We start from the raw sequence: 23,447 nt of genomic DNA, 5'->3' as shown, positions 1-23,447 counted from the left end.
AAGTGACGGATAACAGAAGGATTATCAGCCTGTAATGAGGTTACCTGCCAACTAATGATGACCACAGTATTATGAAAAACGTTTAAAAAGTTAGAGATGTTTGCCTTAGTACTGCCTCTGAACTGGATTTCCTTTTCAGGTACATGAGTAATGTGAGGAAAGCCTCAGCACTTATGCAAGACCAACCTGAATCGCCGCTGGAACGCGCTGTCTTCTGGACAGAGTACGTGATTCGCCATCAAGGAGCCCCCCATTTGAGGTCCCCAGCAGCCCAGCTCTCCTGGGTGGAGTTCTTCATGCTGGACATTCTGGCTTCTTTGTTCATGGCCGTCCTCGCCTTATACCTGGTCTTACAGAGGATCTTACGTACTGCTTATACTGTACTAAAGAACACAGGACGGAAGACAAAAAAGGATTGATCGTCTCCATTATTACTGAGCTCTCCTACATACATCAGCCAGAGGAATAAGATAACGTTGCTCCTTATTACATGTTATCAGATGATTTTCCTGAATGATTATTACATATCAGATAATTTTCCTGAATGATTATTACATATCAGATAATTTTCCTGAATGATTATTACATATCAGATAATTTTCCTGAATGATTATTACATATCAGATAATTTTCCTGAATGATTATTACATATCAGATAATTTTCCTGAATGATTATTACATATCAGATAATTTTCCTGAATGATTATTACATATCAGATAATTTTCCTGAATGATTATTACATATCAGATAATTTTCCTGAATGATTATTACATATCAGATAATTTTCCTGAATGATTACTGCATATCAGATAATTTTCCTGAATGATTATTACATATCAGATAATTTTCCTGAATGATTATTACATATCAGATAATTTTCCTGAATGATTATTACATATCAGATAATTTTCCTGAATGATTATTACATATCAGATAAATTTCCTGAATGATTATTACATATCAGATAATTTTCCTGAATGATTATTACATATCAGATAATTTTCCTGAATGATTATTACATATCAGATAATTTTCCTGAATGATTATTACATATCAGATAATTTTCCTGAATGATTATTACATATCAGATAATTTTCCTGAATAATTATTACACATCAGATAATTTTCCTGAATGATTATTACATATCAGATAATTTTCCTGAATGATTATTACATATCAGATAATTTTCCTGAATGATTATTACATATCAGATAATTTTCCTGAATGATTATTACATATCAGATAATTTTCCCGAATGATTATTACATATCAGATAATTTTCCTGAATGATTATTACATATCAGATAATTTTCCTGAATGATTATTACATATCAGATAATTTTCCTGAATGATTATTACATATCAGATAATTTTCCTGAATGATTATTACATATCAGATAATTTTCCTGAATGATTATTACATATCAGATAATTTTCCTGAATGATTACTGCATATCAGATAATTTTCCTGAATGATTATTACATATCAGATAATTTTCCTGAATGATTATTACATATCAGATAATTTTCCTGAATGATTATTACATATCAGATAATTTTCCTGAATGATTATTACATATCAGATAAATTTCCTGAATGATTATTACATATCAGATAATTTTCCTGAATGATTATTACATATCAGATAATTTTCCTGAATGATTATTACATATCAGATAATTTTCCTGAATGATTATTACATATCAGATAATTTTCCTGAATGATTATTACATATCAGATAATTTTCCTGAATAATTATTACATATCAGATAATTTTCCTGAATGATTATTACATATCAGATAATTTTCCTGAATGATTATTACATATCAGATAATTTTCCTGAATGATTATTACATATCAGGTAATTTTCCTGAATGATTATTACATATCAGATAATTTTCCTGAATGATTATTACATATCAGATAATTTTCCTGAATGATTATTACATATCAGATAATTTTCCTGAATGATTATTACATATCAGATAATTTTCCTGAATGATTATTACATATCAGATAATTTTCCTGAATGATTATTACATATCAGATAATTTTCCTGAATGATTATTACATATCAGATAATTTTCCTGAATGATTATTACATATCAGATAATTTTCCTGAATGATTATTACATATCAGATAATTTTCCTGAATGATTATTACATATCAGATAATTTTCCTGAATGATTATTACATATCAGATAATTTTCCTGAATGATTATTACATATCAGATAATTTTCCTGAATGATTATTGCATATCAGATAATTTTCCTGAATGATTATTATATATATAATTTTCCTGAATTACATGTTATCAGGTAATTTTCCTGAATGCTTATTACATGCTATCAGATAATTTTCCTGAATGATTATTACATGTTATCATATAATTTTCCTGAATGATTATCATATGTTATCGGATAATTTTCCTGAATGATTATTACATTTTATCCGATAATTTTCCTGAATGATTATTACATGTTATCATATAATTTTCCTGAATGATTATCATATGTTATCGGATAATTTTCCTGAATGATTATTACATTTTATCCGATAATTTTCCTGAATGATTATTACATGTTATCATATAATTTTCCTGAATGACTATCATATGTTATCGGATAATTTTCCTGAATGATTATTACATTTTATCCGATAATTTTCCTGGATGATCATTATGTTATCAGATAATTTTCCCTCATTATCATTACATGTTATCAGATACTTTTCACTGATTATTATAACATGTCATAATATAATTTTCTCTAATTATTATGACAAGTTATCAGATAATTTTCCTGGATGATTATCATATGTTACCAGATAATTTTCCTGAATGATTCTTACATGTTATCAGAATATTTTCTTGAATGATTATTACATGTTGTCAGATGGTTTTCCTCAATGATTATAACATGTTATCAGATAATTTTCCCTAATCATTATTATATGTTATCAGATGATTTTCCTGAATGATTATTACATATCAGATAATTTTTCTTGATGATTATTACATGTTATCAGTTAATTTTCCTGAATTATTATTACATGTTATCAGATGATTTTCCTTAATGATTATTACATGTTATCATATAAATTTCCTTAATGATTATTACATGTTATCACAATTTTCCTGAGTGATTATCAAATGTTATCAGATCATTTTCCTGAATGATCATGACATGTTATCAGATGATTGTCCTGAATGATTATTACATGTTATTAGATAATTTTCCTGAATGATTATTACATATTATCAGATAATTTTCCTGAATGATCATTACATCTTATCAGATAATTGTCCTGAATGATTATTACATGTTATCAGATCATTTTCCTGAATGATCATTACATGTAATCAGATAACTTTCCTGAATGATTATGACAAGTTATCGGATAATTTTCCTGAATTATTATTACATGTTTTTACATAATTTTCCTGAATATTAATGATATATCTTTTTTTTTCTTCTTTTTTGGAAATTTATCAAATAGTTCTGTGTCGTATTGATCAATGAAGGTTCCAGTCACGCAGGTATGGGCAGCACACGACTCGCAAACCGTACACCGCTTTTTTAACCATGCAAATGTGGCTCACCGAAAGATATTGGCCCAACACCACTTATGCTTTCAGCTCAAGACGAAAATAAAGAATAAAAAGAGAAATGCTGAAACTGATAATCTTTCAGGCTTAAATATCCAACGTACGAAAAGGAGCGCCGAGAGGAGAGATGGACGGAGAGAATGAGGAGGGTAATGTGCACTGACAAGTGGAGTAAACATATCTCAGATGGAACGGGGATGTCACAAGCAGGGGAAGCGGGAAAGGTCACAGGCAGGCAAAAAGGGGAAGGTCACAAACAGGCGGAGCGGGGAAGGTCAGAGGCAGGTGGGACGGGAGATATCACAGACAAGTGGAACGGAGGAGATCACAAGCACGCGGAAATGGAAAGGTCACAGACAAGCGGAACAGAGAAGGTTACAGGCAGGCGGAATGGGGAAGGTCACTTTCAGGCGGAACGGGGGAGGTACCAGGCAGGCGAATAGGGAAAGATCACAAGCAGACGGAACAGGGGAAGTCACAGGTTGGCAAAAATGGGGGTCACAAACATGTGGAACGGGCAGGTCACAAGCATGCGGAACGGGGAAGGTCACAGGCAGGTGGAACAAGAGGGAACAGGAGCAGGAGAGGTCAAAGGCAAACAACGCTGAAGGTCACAAGCAGGCAGAACAGGGAAGGTCACAAGTAGGCGGAACGGAGCGAAACATGGAAAATCACGGAAAGGAAGAGCAGGGGAGATCACAGACAACTGGAACAGGGTATGTCACAGAAGAGGTCAAAGACAGGCGGAATAGGGTATGCCAGAGACAGGCGAAACGGGGAAGGTCGCAGGCAGGTGGAACGGGGGAGGTCACAGGCATGCGAAACAGTTGAGGTCACAGGTAGTCGGAAAGGGAAAGACCACAGGCAGTCGAACTAAGGAAGGTCACAGGCAGAGGGAACGGGTGAGGGAACGGGTAAGGTCATAGGCAAGCGAAACGGGGTATGTTACAAGCAGGTGGAGAGGGGAATTCAGAGGCGAACGGAACAGGGGATGTCACAGGTAGTCGGAAAAGTGAAGGTCACAGAAGGGTGGAACAGGGAAGGTCACAGGCAGGCAGAACAGAGGATGTCACAGATAACTGGAACAGAGAAGGTCACGGGCAGGTGGAACGGGGAGATCAAAGACATATGGAACATGATAGGGCACATGCACGCAGAACGGAGGAAGTCACAGGCAGGCGAAAATGGGAAGGTTACAGGCAGACGGAACGGAGGTCACAGGCAGACTGAACGGAGGTCACAGTTAAGCGAAACAGAAGGGTTCATATGCAGGCGGAGGTGAAAGTTACAGACAGGCGGAGCAGGAAAGGTTACAGGCAGGCGGAATGGGGAACGTCACAGACAGGCGGAGAGGGAATGTCAGAGGCTGGCGGAACGGGAAGGTCACAAGCAGGTAGAAGGGGAAGGTAACAGAAAGGTGATACAGGGGAGGTCACGGCAGACCGAACGGGAAAGGTCACAGACAGGAGGAACGGGAAGGTCACAGGAGAGTGGAACAGAGGTCACAGGCAGGTGGAGCAGGGAATGTCACAGACAGGCAGAACATGGGGGGTCACAGGCAGGCGGAACAGGATAGGTCACAGGCACACGGAATGGAGGAGGTCATAGGCAGGGGGAAATGGAAGGATCTTAAACAGGTGGAAAGGGGAAATCACAGGCAGGCTGAACGGGAAAGTTCACAGGCAACCGGAACAGAAAATTTCACAGGCAGGCGCAACAGGGAGGGTCGGAGGGTCTTAAACAGACGGAACATAGGGAGATCACAGGCAGACGGAACGGGAAGGTCACAGGCAGGTGGAATGGAGGAAGTAATAGGCAGGCGGAACAGGGGAAAGTCACGGGCAGGCGAAAAAAAAAATGGAGGTCACCGGCAAGCAAAACACTGGAGGTCACAGGAAAGCGGAACAGGGGAGGTCACAGGCAAGCGAAATTGGGAAGGGCACAGGCAGTTGGAACGGGGCGGCCAGAAGCAAGCGAAACGGGAGATTACAGATAGGCGGAGCAGGTGATGTCACAGGAAGGCAGGCGGAACGAGGGGGTCACAGACAAGCGGAACGGAGAAGGTCACAAGCAGACAAAAATGGAAAGGTCACAGACAGGCAGAACGGGCAAGGTCACAGGCAGGCTAAACGGGGATGGCCAAAGGCATGCGAAACGGTGAAGGTCACACGCAGTTGAAACAGGGAAGGTCACGGGCATGTGGAACGGGAGAGGTTATAGGCAGGCGTAACGGGGAGTTAACGGGCAACCGGAACAGGGAAGGGTCACAGGCAGTCGGAAAGGGGGAGGTCACAGGCAGGCGGAACAGGGGATGTCACAAGCAGATGGAACGGGGAAGATCACCCGCAGGTGGAGTAGGAAGGTCACAGGCAGGCCGAACGGGAAGGTCACAGGTAGGCGGAAAGAGAGAATTCGTTAAAAAGATTGCTGAAGTTGTTGCAAACTCATTTCCAAGTAAAACAAAACTTCAACGACTAATAACAGTAATTCAAATTTCATTCCAGGCTTCGGAGAGACATACAAGACAACTCACAACTGGCTATATATGTTTGTCTTTTGTCCTGGGAGGTAACTGCGGAAAAACATATGATAGGGAATTAAAACAAATAACTTGGTGTTTGAGAGGATATATCCTTTTGCATCTAAGTTAAAGTATCCTAGATCTTTCATTCATAAATCCCTTAAGTCAGCCTAGAAATCATTTTAAAGAGTTAAACCCAAACCTCCACATGATACCAAGAATCTTATAGTTCTCCCTTGAAGTGAGGATTTTATATTACTTCCCAGGCTGCTTAAATCGTTTAATGTAGCCTTCAGCAATGACAATATTATAAAAACTATCTTAATCAGGAACTCAACAAAAATTCTTCGGGCTGTGCTTACAGAATACCCTGTAAAAATTGTAATGTTATGCATATTGGGCAGACTGGTAAGGAACTTTATGTTAGACTCAAGCGACATAGATATAGAATAAAAACATAACAAGAATCAAATGCTTTGTTTAATCATTTTAAAAATATTGACCATCGTATTGACTAGAGTGATGCCAATTCATTTATCAACTGTAACTCTTTTACTACGAAAAGTATCATTGAATATTCTCTTGTTTAAAACACAACGAATTATAACATTAATGTTATTGAAGGTCTACACAAATTGGATAGATTCATTGTCCAAATAATAGGAGAATATGACAGGCACGTTGCCAGACCCGAACACTTCATACTGAACACCACCATCCGATGACGCCTGTTTACCAATAGCGTCTTAATTACGTCTCTTCCTTGTATATCAACAAAGACTATAAACGAAAGATAGGAAAGTGGCTGGCTTAACCACAGTATAAGATGTGCTGGCCGACAGTGGTGACATCTATTGACTCCAAAAAAGCTCGACTCTCTAACAGATGCCAGATACGTCCATATGTTGATTGTTGCTAGATACTTCCAGATATTAATCAAACATGGCCTGCACCACTATATACATTATAGAGGTGCTCATACATATTGATATTTCTATCTGCTGTGTTCCATACCATGAGATATTCATCTATACCTGTTTCACCTTTTTATTATAACAATGAAATATAATTCTTATATTTCACTCATATTTCAATTTTAATCTTACCTTTATTTTCTCTTTATCTGAATTCTTGTATAAGTCTCAGACTTGTCCATATATTGATCAATCTTTCCGCTACACTGACGACACAGCTGTTTATCAGTTGTTCTCTATACAAAGGAAAAAATAAACATTGGTTGTTAATTGCTACATAATGATCATGACAATTCCCCCAGCCAGGACACCTTTCTATAAAACTCCTTTCCAGAGTCTCCTTATTCAACCACACTTACCGCTACATGAAGTTGTCAATATCATAAACATTGCATTTATATATCTGAGGATAACAAGAGGTTGGTTTATTCAATTTTATTGTCATACTTTTCATACTGTGCAGTACAATACCCAACTATATATATGAAAAAAATGTACATACAATACGGTAAGCAAATACCACATTATGAGCACATAATGCTTGAAACTAACATGTTACAATACATATAAAATTTGGTTCCTCTCCGCTACACAATTTACAGAAAAGTAAGTTTTCATAGTCTACTGAACCTCCTTGTTTAAACAGCAGCGAGCAGTTAGTGCTCACACTCCACTTGTAGGTAGCACTATCCTGACCAACAATAGCGCTGCACTTATAGCTTAGAATAACACTATCTCACAGGAGAATGTCAAGTTGTGTTAGGCTACCTAGACCAGATCTGGCACCAAACTCTCCACATCATGGACGCCTTGGTGAGTCTTACTGTCCTTGGCTGCACGTATTCACTAACAGGACCAGGTTTCCGGCACCAGCCAAACAGTTCAACAGCCATGAAATTAAGGACACACCATCCGCCTCCACACCAGCCGTTACTCAGCACCATAACACGCCCAAGATTTCTGCAGTTTTCGACATACTCTAATTACTATTACGACCCACACATTCTCCAAACTATCATCAGAGTTTCACTTACATACATGCCATGTTCCCATCCCCTATCACGATCACATACCTGCTTATATGTTTGTTTTTTCTCTAGCACTCAGTCAATAAATGGCACACCTTTTGTGTAAAATTGGCCGGTCTCTCTGACCCTCCACCAGCGCCACCTATACCAACGCGCAACAAATTTGAATTACCTCGCTTTGTCCTGTGGAAATCTGTGAGAAATGTGATCTGTATGTGCAGTTTTCCTCCTCTTGCACATCACACATAGGTAACATGCACCGGCCATTGTCAAGTTTTTTGTATACAATGATTTAAATCTGGCGCGTCAGACGACCCTTGGGTGGGGGAGGCGGCGAAGGTTCTGGGAGCATTGAAGAATGTGTGAACGTTATCTTGGACACTCCCATCTACGGAGTTTCCGAAAAATCATTTGTACGTTCGTTTGTTCGTTGGTCAAGTCACAAGTCGAGGTAGCCACTTTCCTATCTTTCGTTTATTGTTTTCAGTATATCAGATTGACTGTTCTACATCTTTTGTCCCATTATTGTATCCCATGACGTTGTGATCATTACATGAAAGTGCACTTGGGAGATTATCGTGCATTATATATATATATATATATATATATATATATATATATATATATATATATATATATATATATATATATATATATATGTATATATATATATATATATATATATATATATATATATATATATATATATATATATATATATATATATTTATATATTTTTTTTTATTATACTTTGTCGCTGTCTCCCGCGTTTGCGAGGTAGCGCAAGGAAACAGACGGAAGAAATGGCCCAACCCCCCCCCATACACATGTATATACATACGTCCACACACGCAAATATACATACCTACACAGCTTTCCATGGTTTACCCCAGACGCTTCACATGCCTTGATTCAATCCACTGACAGCACGTCAACCCCGGTATACCACATCGCTCCAATTCACTCTATTCCTTGCCCTCCTTTCACCCTCCTGCATGTTCAGGCCCCGATCACACAAAATCTTTTTCACTCCATCTTTCCACCTCCAATTTAGTCTCCCTCTTCTCCTCGTTCCCTCCACCTCCGACACATATATCCTCTTGGTCAATCTTTCCTCACTCATTCTCTCCATGTGCCCAAACCACTTCAAAACACCCTCTTCTGCTATCTCAACCACGCTCTTTTTATTTCCACACATCTCTCTTACCCTTACGTTGCTCACTCGATCAAACCACCTCACACCACACATTGTCCTCAAACATCTCATTTCCAGCACATCCATCCTCCTGCCCACAACTCTATCCATAGCCCACGCCTCGCAACCATACAACATTGTTGGAACCACTATTCCTTCAAACATACCCATTTTTGCTTTCCGAGATAATGTTCTCGACTTCCACACATTCTTCAAGGCCCCCAGAATTTTCGCCCCCTCCCCCACCCTATGATCCACTTCCGCTTCCATGGTTCCATCCGCTGCCAGATCCACTCCCAGATATCTAAAACACTTCACTTCCTCCAGTTTTTCTCCATTCAAACTCACCTCCCAATTGACTTGACCCTCAACCCTACTGTACCTAATAACCTTGCTCTTTTTCACATTTACTCTTAACTTTCTTCTCCCACACACTTTACCAAACTCAGTCACCATCTTCTGCAGTTTCTCACATGAATCAGCCACCAGCGCTGTATCATCAGCGAACAACAACTGACTCACTTCCCAAGCTCCCTCATCCCCAACAGACTTCATACTTGCCCCTCTTTCCAAAACTCTTGCATTTACCTCCCTAACAACCCCATCCATAAACAAATTAAACAACCATGGAGACATCACACACCCCTGCCGCAAACCTACATTCACTGAGAACCAATCACTTTCCTCTCTTCCTACACGTACACATGCCTTACATCCTCGATAAAAACTTTTCACTGCTTCTAACAACTTTCCTCCCACACCATATATTCTTAATACCTTCCACAGAGCATCTCTATCAAGTCTATCATATGCCTTCTCCAGATCCATAAATGCTACATACAAATCCATTTGCTTTTCTAAGTATTTCTCACATACATTCTTCAAAGCAAACACCTGATCCACACATCCTCTACCACTTCTGAAACCACACTGTTCTTCCCCAATCTGATGCTCTGTACATGCCTTCACCCTCTCAATCAATACCCTCCCATATAATTTACCAGGAATACTCAACAAACTTATACCTCTGTAATTTGAGCACTCACTCTTATCCCCTTTGCCTTTGTACAATGGCACTATGCACGCATTCCGCCAATCCTCAGGCACCTCACCATGAGTCATACATACATTAAATAACCTTACCAACCAGTCAACAATACAGTCACCCCCTTTTTTAATAAATTCCACTGCAATACCATCCAAACCTGCTGCCTTGCCTTGCCGGGTTGATTAGAAAGGGTAGTGAGTGGTGGGATGAAGAAGTGAGAGTATTAGTGAAAGAGAAGAGAGAGGCATTTGGACGATTTTTGCAGGGAAAAAATGCAATTGAGTGGGAGATGTATAAAAGAAAGAGACAGGAGGTCAAGAGAAAGGTGCAAGAGGTGAAAAAAAGGGCAAATGAGAGTTGGGGTGAGAGAGTATCATTAAATTTTAGGGAGAATAAAAAGATGTTCTGGAAGGAGGTAAATAAAGTGCGTAAGACAAGGGAGCAAATGGGAACTTCAGTGAAGGGCGCAAATGAGGAGGTGATAACAAATAGTGGTGATGTGAGAAGGAGATGGAGTGAGTATTTTGAAGGTTTGTTGAATGTGTTTGATGATAGAGTGGCAGATATAGGGTGTTTTGGTCGAGGTGGTGTGCAAAGTGAGAGGGTTAGGGAAAATGATTTGGTAAACAGAGAAGAGGTAGATATATATATATATATATATATATATATATATATATATATATATATATATATATATATATATATATATGTATATATATATATATATATATATATATATATATATATATATACATATATATATATATATATATATATATATATATATATATATATATATATATACGTAGCCAGGCACTAAGTGAAATAGATAGAAAGTGCTGGAAAGTTGTAGAGAGAGAAGAGAAGGCGAGATCTATCATCCCTTTATTATGAACAGAAGCTTGTTCATCGTGGCTGGAGTTAACACAGTCCCAAGCTTCGATTTCTGCGTCAGGGTAGAGAGCAGTTCAGTGCCTGGACTGTGGCAAGAAATGATGTGGTCACCTCAGGACTGGGTCCTCGCGTCCTCTGCCCAGTGGGACTCTAATGTCATCTTTAAGTTATGTTTCGCAAGGAGCAAGTCAGTTCTACCTTGGCCCACCAGTGATGCTACTACGTTTGTGAATCAAGAACCATTGCAACACAAACCTCGCCAGGTGGTAGAGTGTCCCGCAGTGTATCGACACAGGCTTCCCCAGAACTTTTTTAAAGGGGAAGTAAATATTTATAGTTGCGTTACTGGAGTGATAGTTTTCATACATGGTGCTTTGACAAGAAAATAGTGATATTGGAAAAAAATGTAGCTTAGACATTGAATCTTATTGATACAGTGGTTACATTGATGAGAACTACTATTGACGTTTGTGTAAATAAATTATACATTTCCTTTTTCCATAGCCAGAGGTTGAACCAGTATGTGACATTCATTTTTCATTTCATTTCAAGCTAGAACTTTCAGTTTTCTAAATTGTTTCTTACATTTTTCATATGTATATATATTCCTCGAGTGTCGTAGAAAGCGACTACAGGGGACGGGAGCGGGGGGCCAGAAATCCTCCCCTCCTTGTATGAACTATCTAAAATGGGAAACAGAAGAAGGAGTCACGCGGGGAGTGCTCATCCTCCTCGAAGGCTCAGAGTGGGGTGCCTAAATGTGTGTGGATGTAACCAAGATGTGAAAAAAGGAGAGATAGGTAGTATGTTTGAGGAAAGGAACCTGGATGTTTTGGCTCTGAGTGAAACGAAGCTCAAGGGTAAAGGGGAAGAGTGGTTTGGGAATGTCTGGGGAGTAAAGTCAGGGGTTAGTGACAGGACAAGAGCAAGGGAAGGAGTAGCAATACTCCTGAAACAGGAGTTGTGGGAGTATGTGATAGAATGTAAGAAAGTAAATTCTCGATTAATATGGGTAAAACTGAAAGTTGATGGAGAGAGGTGGGTGATTATTGGTGCATATGCACCTGGGCATGAGAAGAAAGATCATGAGAGGCAAGTGTTTTGGGAGCAGCTGAATGAGTGTATTAGTGGTTTTGATGCACGAGACCGGGTTATAGTGATGGGTGATTTGAATGCAAAGGTGAGTAATGTGGCAGTTGAGGGAATAATTGGTATATATGGGGTTATCAGTGTTGTAAATGGAAATGGTGAAGAGCTTGTAGATTTATGTGCTGAAAAAGTACTGATGATTGGGAATACCTGGTTTAAAAAGCGAGATATACATAAGTATACTTCTGTAAGTAGGAGAGATGGCCAGAGAGCGTTATTGGATTACGTGTTGATTGACAGGCGTGCAAAAGAGAGACTTTTGGATGTTAATGTACTGAGAGGTGCAACTGGAGGGATGTCTGATCATTATCTTGTGGAGGCAAAGGTGAAGATTTGTATGGGTTTTCAGAAAAGAAGAGTGAATGTTGGGGTGAAGAGGGTGGTGAGAGTAAGTGAGCTTGGGAAGGAGACCTGTGTGAGGAAGTACCAGGAGAGACGGAGTACAGAATGGAAAAAGGTGAGAACAATGGAAGTAAGGGGAGTGGGGGAGGAATGGGATGTATTTAGGGAATCAGTGATGGATTGCGCAAAAGATGCTTGTGGCATGAGAAGAGTGGGAGGTGGGTTGATTAGAAAGGGTAGTGAGTGGTGGGATGAAGAAGTAAGAGTATTAGTGAAAGAGAAGAGAGAGGCATTTGGACGATTTTTGCAGGGAAAAAATGCAATTGAGTGGGAGATGTATAAAAGAAAGAGACAGGAGGTCAAGAGAAAGGTGCAAGAGGTGAAAAAAAGGGCAAATGAGAGCTGGGGTGAGAGAGTATCATTAAATTTTAGGGAGAATAAAAAGATGTTCTGGAAGGAGGTAAATAAAGTGCGTAAGACAAGGGAGCAAATGGGAACTTCAGTGAAGGGCGCAAATGGGGAGGTGATAACAAGTAGTGGTGATGTGAGAAGGAGATGGAGTGAGTATTTTGAAGGTTTGTTGAATGTGTTTGATGATAGAGTGGCAGATATAGGGTGTTTTGGTCGAGGTGGTGTGCAAAGTGAGAGGGTTAGGGAAAATGATTTGGTAAACAGAGAAGAGGTAGTGAAAGCTTTGCGGAAGATGAAAGCCGGCAAGGCAGCAGGTTTGGATGGTATTGCAGTGGAATTTATTAAAAAGGGGGTGACTGTATTGTTGACTGGTTGGTAAGGTTATTTAATGTATGTATGACTCATGGTGAGGTGCCTGAGGATTGGCGGAATGCGTGCATAGTGCCATTGTACAAAGGCAAAGGGGATAAGAGTGAGTGCTCAAATTACAGAGGGATAAGTTTGTTGAGTATTCCTGTTAAATTATATGGGAGGGTATTGATTGAGAGGGTGAAGGCATGTACAGAGCATCAGATTGGGGAAGAGCAGTGTGGTTTCAGAAGTGGTAGAGGATGTGTGGATCAGGTGTTTGCTTTGAAGAATGTATGTGAGAAATACTTAGAAAAGCAAATGGATTTGTATGTAGCATTTATGGATCTGGAGAAGGCATATGATAGACTTGATAGAGATGCTCTGTGGAAGGTATTAAGAAAATATGGTGTGGGAGGAAAGTTGTTAGAAGCAGTGAAAAGTTTTTATCGAGGATGTAAGGCATGTGTACGTGTAGGAAGAGAGGAAAGTGATTGGTTCTCAGTGAATGTAGGTTTGCGGCAGGGGTGTGTGATGTCTCCATGGTTGTTTAATTTGTTTATGGATGGGGTTGTTAGGGAGGTAAATGTAAGAGTTTTGGAAAGAGGGGCAAGTATGAAGTCTGTTGGGGATGAGAGAGCTTGGGAAGTGAGTCAGTTGTTGTTCGCTGATGATACAGCGCTGGTGGCTGATTCATGTGAGAAACTGCAGAAGCTGGTGACTGAGTTTGGTAAAGTGTGTGGAAGAAGAAAGTTAAGAGTAAATGTGAATAAGAGCAAGGTTATTAGGTACAGTAGGGTTGAAGGTCAAGTCAATTGGGAGGTGAGTTTGAATGGAGAAAAACTGTAGGAAGTGAAATGTTTTAGATATCTGGGAGTGGATCTGGCAGCGGATGGAACCATGGAAGCGGAAGTGGATCATAGGGTGGGGGAGGGGGCGAAAATTCTGGGGGCCTTGAAGAATGTGTGGAAGTCGAGAACATTATCTCGGAAAGCAAAAATGGGTATGTTTGAAGGAATAGTGGTTCCAACAATGTTGTATGGTTGCGAGGCGTGGGCTATGGATAGAGTTGTGCGCAGGAGGATGGATGTGCTGGAAATGAGATGTTTGAGGACAATGTGTGGTGTGAGGTGGTTTGATCGAGTGAGTAACGTAAGGGTAAGAGAGATGTGTGGAAATAGAAAGAGCGTGGTTGAGAGAGCAGAAGAGGGTGTTTTGAAGTGGTTTGGGCACATGGAGAGAATGAGTGAGGAAAGATTGACCAAGAGGATATATGTGTCGGAGGTAGAGGGAACGAGGAGAAGAGGGAGACTAAATTGGAGGTGGAAAGATGGAGTGAAAAAGATTTTGTGTGATCGGGGCCTGAACATGCAGGAGGGTGAAAGGAGGGCAAGGAACAGAGTGAATTGGAGCAATGTGGTATACCGGGGTTGACGTGCTGTCATTGGATTGAATCAAGGCATGTGAAGCGTCTGGGGTAAACCATGGAAAGCTGTGTAGGTATGTATATTTGCGTGTGTGGACGTATGTATATACATGTGTATGGGGGGGGGTTGGGCCATTTCTTTCGTCTGTTTCCTTGCGCTACCTCGCAAACGCAGGAGACAGCGACAAGTTATAAAAAAAAAAAAATATATGTATGTCTGTGTGTGTATATGTGCGTATGTGTGTGTATGTGTGTGTATGTGTATATATATATATATATATATATATATATATATATATATATATATATATATATATATATATATATATATATATATATATATATATATATATATATTATCCCTGGGGATAGGGGTGAAAGAATACTTCCCACGCATTCCTCGCGTGTCGTAGAAAGTGACTACAGGGGACGGGAGCGGGGGGCCAGAAATCCTCCCCTCCTTGTACTTTTTTAACTTTCTAAAATGGGAAGCAGAAGAAGGAGTCACGCGGGGAGTGCTCATCCTCCTCGAAGGCTCAGATTGGGGTCCCTAAATGGGTGTGGATGTAACCAAGATATGAAAAAAGGAGAGATAGGTAGTATGTTTGAGGAAAGGAACCTGGATGTTTTGGCTCTGAGTAAAACGAAGCTCAAGGGTAAAGGGGAAGAGTGGTTTGGGAAGGTCTTGAGAGTAAAGTCAGGGGTTAGTGAGAAGACAAGAGCAAGGGAAGGAGTAGCAATACTCCTGAAACAGGAGTTGTGGGAGTATATGATAGAATGTAAGAAAGTAGATTCTCGATTAATATGGGTAAAACTGAAAGTTGATGGAGAGAGATGGGTGATTATTGGTGCATATGCACCTGGGCTTGAGAAGAAAGATCATGAGAGGCAAGTGTTTTGGGAGCAGCTGAATGAGTGTGTTAGTGGTTTTGATGCACGAGACCGGGTTATAGTGATGGGTGATTTGAATGCAAAGGTGAGTAATGTGGCACTTGAGGCAATAATTGGTATATATGGGGTTATCAGTGTTGTAAATGGAAATGGTGAAGAGCTTGTAGATTTATGTGCTGAAAAAGGACTGATGATTGGGAATACCTGTTTAAAAAGCGAGATATACATAAGTATACTTATGTAAGTAGGAGAGATGGCCAGAGAGCGTTATTGGATTACGTGTTAATTGACAGGCGCGCGAAAGAGAGACTTTTGGATGTTAATGTACTGAAAGGTGCAACTGGAGGTATGTCTGATCATTATCTTGTGGAGGCTAAGGTGAAGATTTGTATGGGTTTTCAGAAAAGAAGAGTGAATGTTGGGGTGAAGAGGGTGGTGAGAGTAAGTGAGCTTGGGAAGGAGACCTGTGTGAGGAAGTACCAGGAGAGACTGAGTACAGAATGAAAAAGGTGAGAACAATGGAAGTAAGGGGAGTGGGGGAGAAATGGGATGTATTTAGGGAATTAGTGATGGAGTGCGCAAAAGATGCTTGTGGCATGAGAAGAGTGGGAGATGGGTTAATTAGAAAGGGTAGTGAGTGGTGGGATGAATAAGTAAGAGTATTAGTGAAAGAGAAGAGAGAGGCATTTGGACGATTTTTGCAGGGAAAAAATGCAATTGAGTGGGAGATGTATAAAAGAAAGAGACAGGAGGTCAAGAGAAAGGTGCAAGAGGTGAAAAAAAGGGCAAATGAGAGTTGGGGTGAGAGAGTATCATTAAATTTTAGGGAGAATAAAAAGATGTTCTGGAAGGAGGTAGATAAAGTCCGTAAGACAAGGGAGCAAATGTGAACTTCAGTGAAGGGCGCAAATGGGGAGGTGATAACAAGTAGTGGTGATGTGAGAAGGAGATGGAGTGAGTATTTTGAAGTGCCCAAACCATTTCAAAACACCCTCTTCTGCTCTCTCAACCACGCTCTTTTTATTTCCACACATCTCTCTTACCCTTACGTTACTTACTCGATCAAACCACCTCACACCACACATTGTCCTCAAACATCTCATTTCCAGCACATCCATCTGTACATGCTCTGTACATGCCTTCACACTCTCAATCAATACCCTCCCATATAATTTGCCAGGAATACTCAACAAACTTAATACTCTGTAATTTGAGCACTCACTCTTATCCCCTTTGCCTTTGTACAATGGCACTATGCACGCATTCCGCCAATCCTCAGGCACCTCACCATGAGTCATACATACATTAAATAACCTTACCAACCAGTCAACAATACAGTCACCCCCTTTTTAATAAATTCCACTGCAATACCATCCAAACCTGCTGCCTTGCCGGCTTTCATCGTCCGCAAAGCTTTTACTACCTCTTCTCTGTTTACCAACTCATTTTCCCTAACCCTCGCACTTTGCACACCACCTCGACCAAAACACCCTATATCTGCCACTCTATCATCAAACACATCCAAGAAACCTTCAAAATAATCACTCCATCTCCTTCTCACATCACCACTACTTGTTATCACCTCCCCATTTGCGCCCTTCACTGAAGTTCACATTTGCTCCCTTGTCTTACGGACTTTATCTACCTCCTTCCAGAACATCTTTTTATTCTCCCTAAAATTTAATGATACTCTCTCACCCCAACTCTCATTTGCCCTTTTTTTCACCTCTTGCACCTTTCTCTTGACCTCCTGTCTCTTTCTTTTATACGTGTCCCACTCAATTTCATTTTTTCCCTGCAAAAATCGTCCAAATGCTTCTCTCTTCTCTTTCACTAATACTCTTACTTCTTCATCCCACCACTCACTACCCTTTCTAATCAATCCACCTCCCACTCTTCTCATGCCACAAGAATCTTTTGCGCAATCCATCACTGATTCCCTAAATACATCCCATTCCTCCCTCACTCCCCTTACTTCCATTGTTCTCACCTTTTTCCATTCTGTACTCAGTCTCTCCTGGTACTTCCTCACACAAGTCTCCTTCCCAAGCTCACTTACTCTCACCACCCTCTTCACCCCAACATTCACACTTCTTTTCTGATAACCCATACAAATCTTCACCTTAGCCTCCATAAGATAATGATCAGACATCCCTCCAGTTGCACCTCTCAGCACATTAACATCCAAAAGTCTCTCTTTCGCGCGCCTGTCAATTAACACGTAATCCAATAACGCTCTCTGGCCATCTCTCCTACTTACATAAGTACACTTATGTATATCTCGCTTTTTAAACCAGGTATTCCCAATCATCAGTCCTTTTTCAGCACATATATCTACAAGCTCTTCACCATTTCCATTTACAACACTGAACACCCCATGTATACCAATTATTCCCTCAACTGCCACATTACTCACCTTTGCATTCAAATCACCCAACACTATAACCCGGTCTCCTGCATCAAAACCACTAACACACTCATTCAGCTGCTCCCAAAACAATTGCCTCTCATGATCTTTCTTCTCATGCCCAGGTGCATATGCACCAATAATCACCCATCTCTCTCCATCAACTTTCAGTTTTACCCATATTAATCGAGAATTTACTCTTTTACATTGTATCACATACTTCCACAACTCCTGTTTCTGGAGTACTGTTACTCCTTCCCTTGCTCTTGTCCTCTCACTAACCCCTGACTTTACTCCCAAGACATTCCCAAACCACTCTTCCCCTTTACCCTTGAGCTTCGTTTCACTAAGAGCCAAAACATCCAGGTTCCTTTCCTCAAACATACTACCTATCTCTCCTTTTTTCACATCTTGGTTACATCCACAAACATTTAGGCACCCCAATCTGAGCCTTCGAGGAGGATGAGCACTCCCCGCGTGACTCCTTTTTATGTTTCCCATTTTAGAAAGTTAAAAAAATACAAGGAGGGGAGGATTTCTGGCCCCCCGCTCCCGTCCCCTCTAGTCGCTTTCTACGACAGGCGAGGAATGCGTGGGAAGTATTCTTTCACCCCTATCCCCAGGGATAATATACATATATATATACACATACACACACATACACACACACACGCACACATACACACACACACACATACATATATATACATGTGAAAAATGGAAGAAACAATTTAGAAAACTGAAACTTCTAGCTTCAAATGAAATTAAAAAAAATGAATGTCACATAATGGTTCAACCTCTGGCTATGGAAAGGAAATGTTTAATTCATTTACACAAACGTCAATAGTAGTTCTCATCATATATATATATATATATATATATATATATATATATATATATATATATATATATATATATTTTTTTTTTTTTTATACCTCGTCGCTGTCTCCCGCGGTTGCGAGGTAGCGCAAGGAAACAGACGAAAGAAATGGCCCAAACCCCCCCCATACACATGTACATACACACGTCCACACACGCAAATATACATACCTACACAGCTTTCCATGGTTTACCCCGGACGCTTCACATGCCTTGATTCAACCTGATGCTCAGTAAATGCCTTCACCCTCTCAATTAATACCCTCCCATATGATTTCCCAGGAATACTCAACAAACTTATACCTCTGTAATTTGAGCACTCTCTTTTATCCCCTTTGCCTTTGTACAATGGCACTATGCAAGCACTCTGCCAATCCTTAAGCATCTCACCATGAGTCATTCATACATTAAATAACCTTACCAACCAGTCAACAATACAGTCACCCCCTTATTTAATAAATTCCACTGCAATACCTTCCAAACCCGCTGCCTTGCCGACTTTCAATGCTTTTACTACCTCTTTTCTGTTTACCAAATCATTTTCCCTAACCCTGTCACTTTGCACACCACCTCGACCAAAACACCCTATAACTGCCACTCTATCATCAAACACATTCAACAAACCTTCAAAATACTCACTCCATCTCCTTCTCACATCACCACTACTTGTTATCACCTCCCCATTAGCCCCATTCACTGATGTTCCCATTTGTTTCCTTGTCTTACGCACTTTATTTACCTCCTTCCAAACATGTTTTTATTCTTCCTAAAATTTAATGATACTCTCTCACGCCAACTCTCATTTGTCGTATCTTTCACCCCTTCCACCCTTCTCTTGGCCTCCTGCCTCTTTCTTTTATACATCTCCCAGTCATTTGCATTATTTCCCTGCAAAAATCGTTCAAAAGCCTCTCTCTTCTCTTTCACTAATAATCTTGCCTCTTCATCCTACCAATCACTACCCTTTTTAATCTGCCCACCTCCTACGCTTCTCATGTCACAAGCATCTTTTGCGCAAGCCATCACTGCTTCCCTAAATACATCCCATTCCTCCCCCACTCCCCTTACCTCCTTTATTTTCAGCTTTTTCCATTCTGTACTCATTTTCTCCAGATACTTCCTCACACAAATCTCCTTCCCAAGCTCACTTACTCTCACCCTCTCTTTTCACCCGAACATTCTCTCTTCTTTTCTGAAAACCTCTACAGATCTTCACCTTCGCCTCCACAAAATAATGATCAGACATCCCTCCAGTTGCACCTCTCAGCACATTAACATCCAAAAGTCTCTCTTTCGCTCGCCTATCAATTGACACGTAATCCAATAACGCTCTCTGGCCATCTCTCCTACTTACATACGTATACTTATGTATATGTCTCTTTTTAAATCAGGGATTCCCAATCACCAATCCTTTTTCAGCACATAAATCTACAAGCTCCTCACCATTTCCATTTACAATACTGAACACCCCATGTATACCAATTATTCCCTCAACTGCCACATCACTCATCTTTGCATTCAAATCACCCATCACTATAACCCGGTCTCGTGCATCAAAACTACTAACACACTCACTCAGCTGCTCCCAAAACACTAGCCTCTCATGATCTTTCTTCTCATGCCCCAGTGCATATGCACCAATAATCGCCCATCTCTCTCCATCCACTTTCAGATTCACCCATATCAATCTAGAGTTTACTTTCTTACACTCTATCACATACTCCCACCACTCCTGTTTCAGGAGTAGTGCTACTCCTTACCTTGCTTTTGTCCTCTCACTAAACCCTGACTTTACTCCCAAGACATTCACAAACCACTCTTCCTCTTTACCCTTGCGCTTCGATTCACTCAGAGCCAAAACATCCAGGTTCCTTTCCTCAAACATACTACCTATCTCTCCTTTTCTCACATCTTATATATATATATATATATATATATATATATATATATATATATATATATATATATATATATATATATATATACATATATATATATATATATATATATATATATATATATATATATATATATATATATATATATATATCTGGGAGTGGATCTGTCAGCGGATGGAACCATGGAAGCGGAAGTGGATCATAGGGTGGGGGAGGGGGCGAAAATTTTGGGAGCCTTGAAAAATGTGTGGAAGTCGAGAACATTATCTCGGAAAGCAAAAATGGGTATGTTTGAAGGAATAGTGGTTCCAACAATGTTGTATGGTTGCGAGGCGTGGGCTATGGATAGAGTTGTGCGCAGGAGGATGGATGTGCTGGAAATGAGATGTTTGAGGACAATGTGTTGTGTGAGGTGGTTTGATCGAGTAAGTAACGTAAGGGTAAGAGAGATGTGTGGAAATAAAAAGAGCGTGGTTGAGAGAGCAGAAGAGGGTGTTTTGAAATGGTTTGGGCACATGGAGAGAATGAGTGAGGAAAGATTGACCAAGAGGATATATGTGTCGGAGGTGGAGGGAACGAGGAGAAGAGGGAGACCAAATTGGAGGTGGAAAGATGGAGTGAAAAAGATTTTGTGTGATCGGGGCCTGAACATGCAGGAGGGTGAAAGGAGGGCAAGGAATAGAGTGAATTGGAGCGATGTGGTATACAGGGGTTGACGTGCTGTCAGTGGATTGAATCAAGGCATGTGAAGCGTCTGGGGTAAACCATGGAAAGCTGTGTAGGTATGTATATTTGCGTGTGTGGACGTGTGTATGTACGTGTGTATGGGGGTTGGGCCATTTCTTTCGTCTGTTTCCTCGCGCTACCTCGCAAACGCGGGAGACAGCGACAAAGTATAAAAAAAAAAAAAAAAAAAAAAAAAAAAAAATATATATATATATATATATATATATATATATATATATATATATATATATATATATATATATATATATATATTTATACGTATATATATATATATATATATATATATATATATATATATATATATATACATATATATATATATATATATATATATATATATATATATATATATATATATATATACGTATATATATATATATATATATATATATATATATATATATATAGATATATATATATATATATATATATATATATATATATATATATATATATATATATATATATATATATATATATATATATATATATATATATATATATATATATATATATATATATATATATATATATATATATATATATATATATATATATATATATATATATATATATATATATATATATATATATATATATATATATATATATATATATATATATATATATATATATATATATATATATATATATATATATATATATATATATATATATATATATATATATACGTATATATATATGTATATATATATACGTATATATATATATTATTTTTTTTCTTTCTTTCTTTTAAACTATTCGCCATTACCCGCGTTAGCGAGGCAGCGTTAAGAACAGAGGACTGGGCCTTTTTTTGAATATCCTCACCTGGCCCCCTCTGTTCCTTCTTTTGGAAAATTAAAAAAAAAAAAAAAACGAGACGGGAGGATTTCCAGACACGCAGGGAATACGTGGGAAGTTTTCTTAATCCCCTATCCCCAGGGATAATATATATATATAAGTATATATATATATATATATATATATATATATATATATATATATATATATATATATTTTTTTTTTCTTTTTTTTTTTTTTTGCTTTGTCGCGGTCTCCCGCGCTTACGAGGTAGCGCAAGGAAACAGACGGAAGAAATGGCCCAACCCACCCCCATACACACGTATATACATACGCGTCCACACACGCAAATGTACATACCTACACAGCTTTCCATGGTTTACCCCGGAAGCTTCACATGCCCTGATTCAATCCACTGACAGCACGTCAACCCCGGTATACCACATCGATCCAATTCACTCTACTCCTTGCCCTCCTTTCACCCTCCTGCATGTTCAGGCCCCGGTCACACAAAATCTTTTTCACTCCATCTTTCCACCTCCAATTTGGTCTTCCACTTCCCCTCGTTCCCTCCACCTCCGACACATATATCCTCTTGGTCAATCTTTCCTCACTCATTCTCTCCTTGTGCCCAAACCATTTCAAAACACCCTCTTCTGCTCTCTCAACCACGCTCTTTTTATTTCCACACATCTCTCTTACCCTTACGTTACTTACTCGATCAAACCAATTCACACCACACATTGTCCTCAAACATCTCATTTCCAGCACATCCACTCTCCTCCGCACAACTCTATCCATAGCCTACGCCTCGCAACCATGCAAAATTGCTGGAACCACTATTCCTTCAAACATACCCATTTTTGCTCTCCG

General features: G+C 39.3%; 1 protein-coding gene across 1 annotated transcript in view; it reads left to right on the top strand.

Moving 5' to 3' along the window:
- LOC139765351 (UDP-glycosyltransferase UGT5-like) overlaps positions 1-601 on the top strand; it is a 239,578-nt gene extending 238,977 nt beyond the window's left edge. The window contains exon 6 of the mRNA XM_071692728.1: positions 140-601. Within this exon, the coding sequence (XP_071548829.1) occupies positions 140-419 (280 nt within the window). The 3' untranslated portion in view covers positions 420-601. The remainder of the gene's footprint in view (positions 1-139) is intronic.
- Positions 602-23,447: the final 22,846 nt, after the last annotated feature.

This window comes from Panulirus ornatus, chromosome 54, assembly GCF_036320965.1.
Source record: "Panulirus ornatus isolate Po-2019 chromosome 54, ASM3632096v1, whole genome shotgun sequence".
Taxonomy (NCBI): domain Eukaryota; kingdom Metazoa; phylum Arthropoda; class Malacostraca; order Decapoda; family Palinuridae; genus Panulirus; species Panulirus ornatus.
This window is presented reverse-complemented; position numbering and strand designations above follow the sequence as displayed.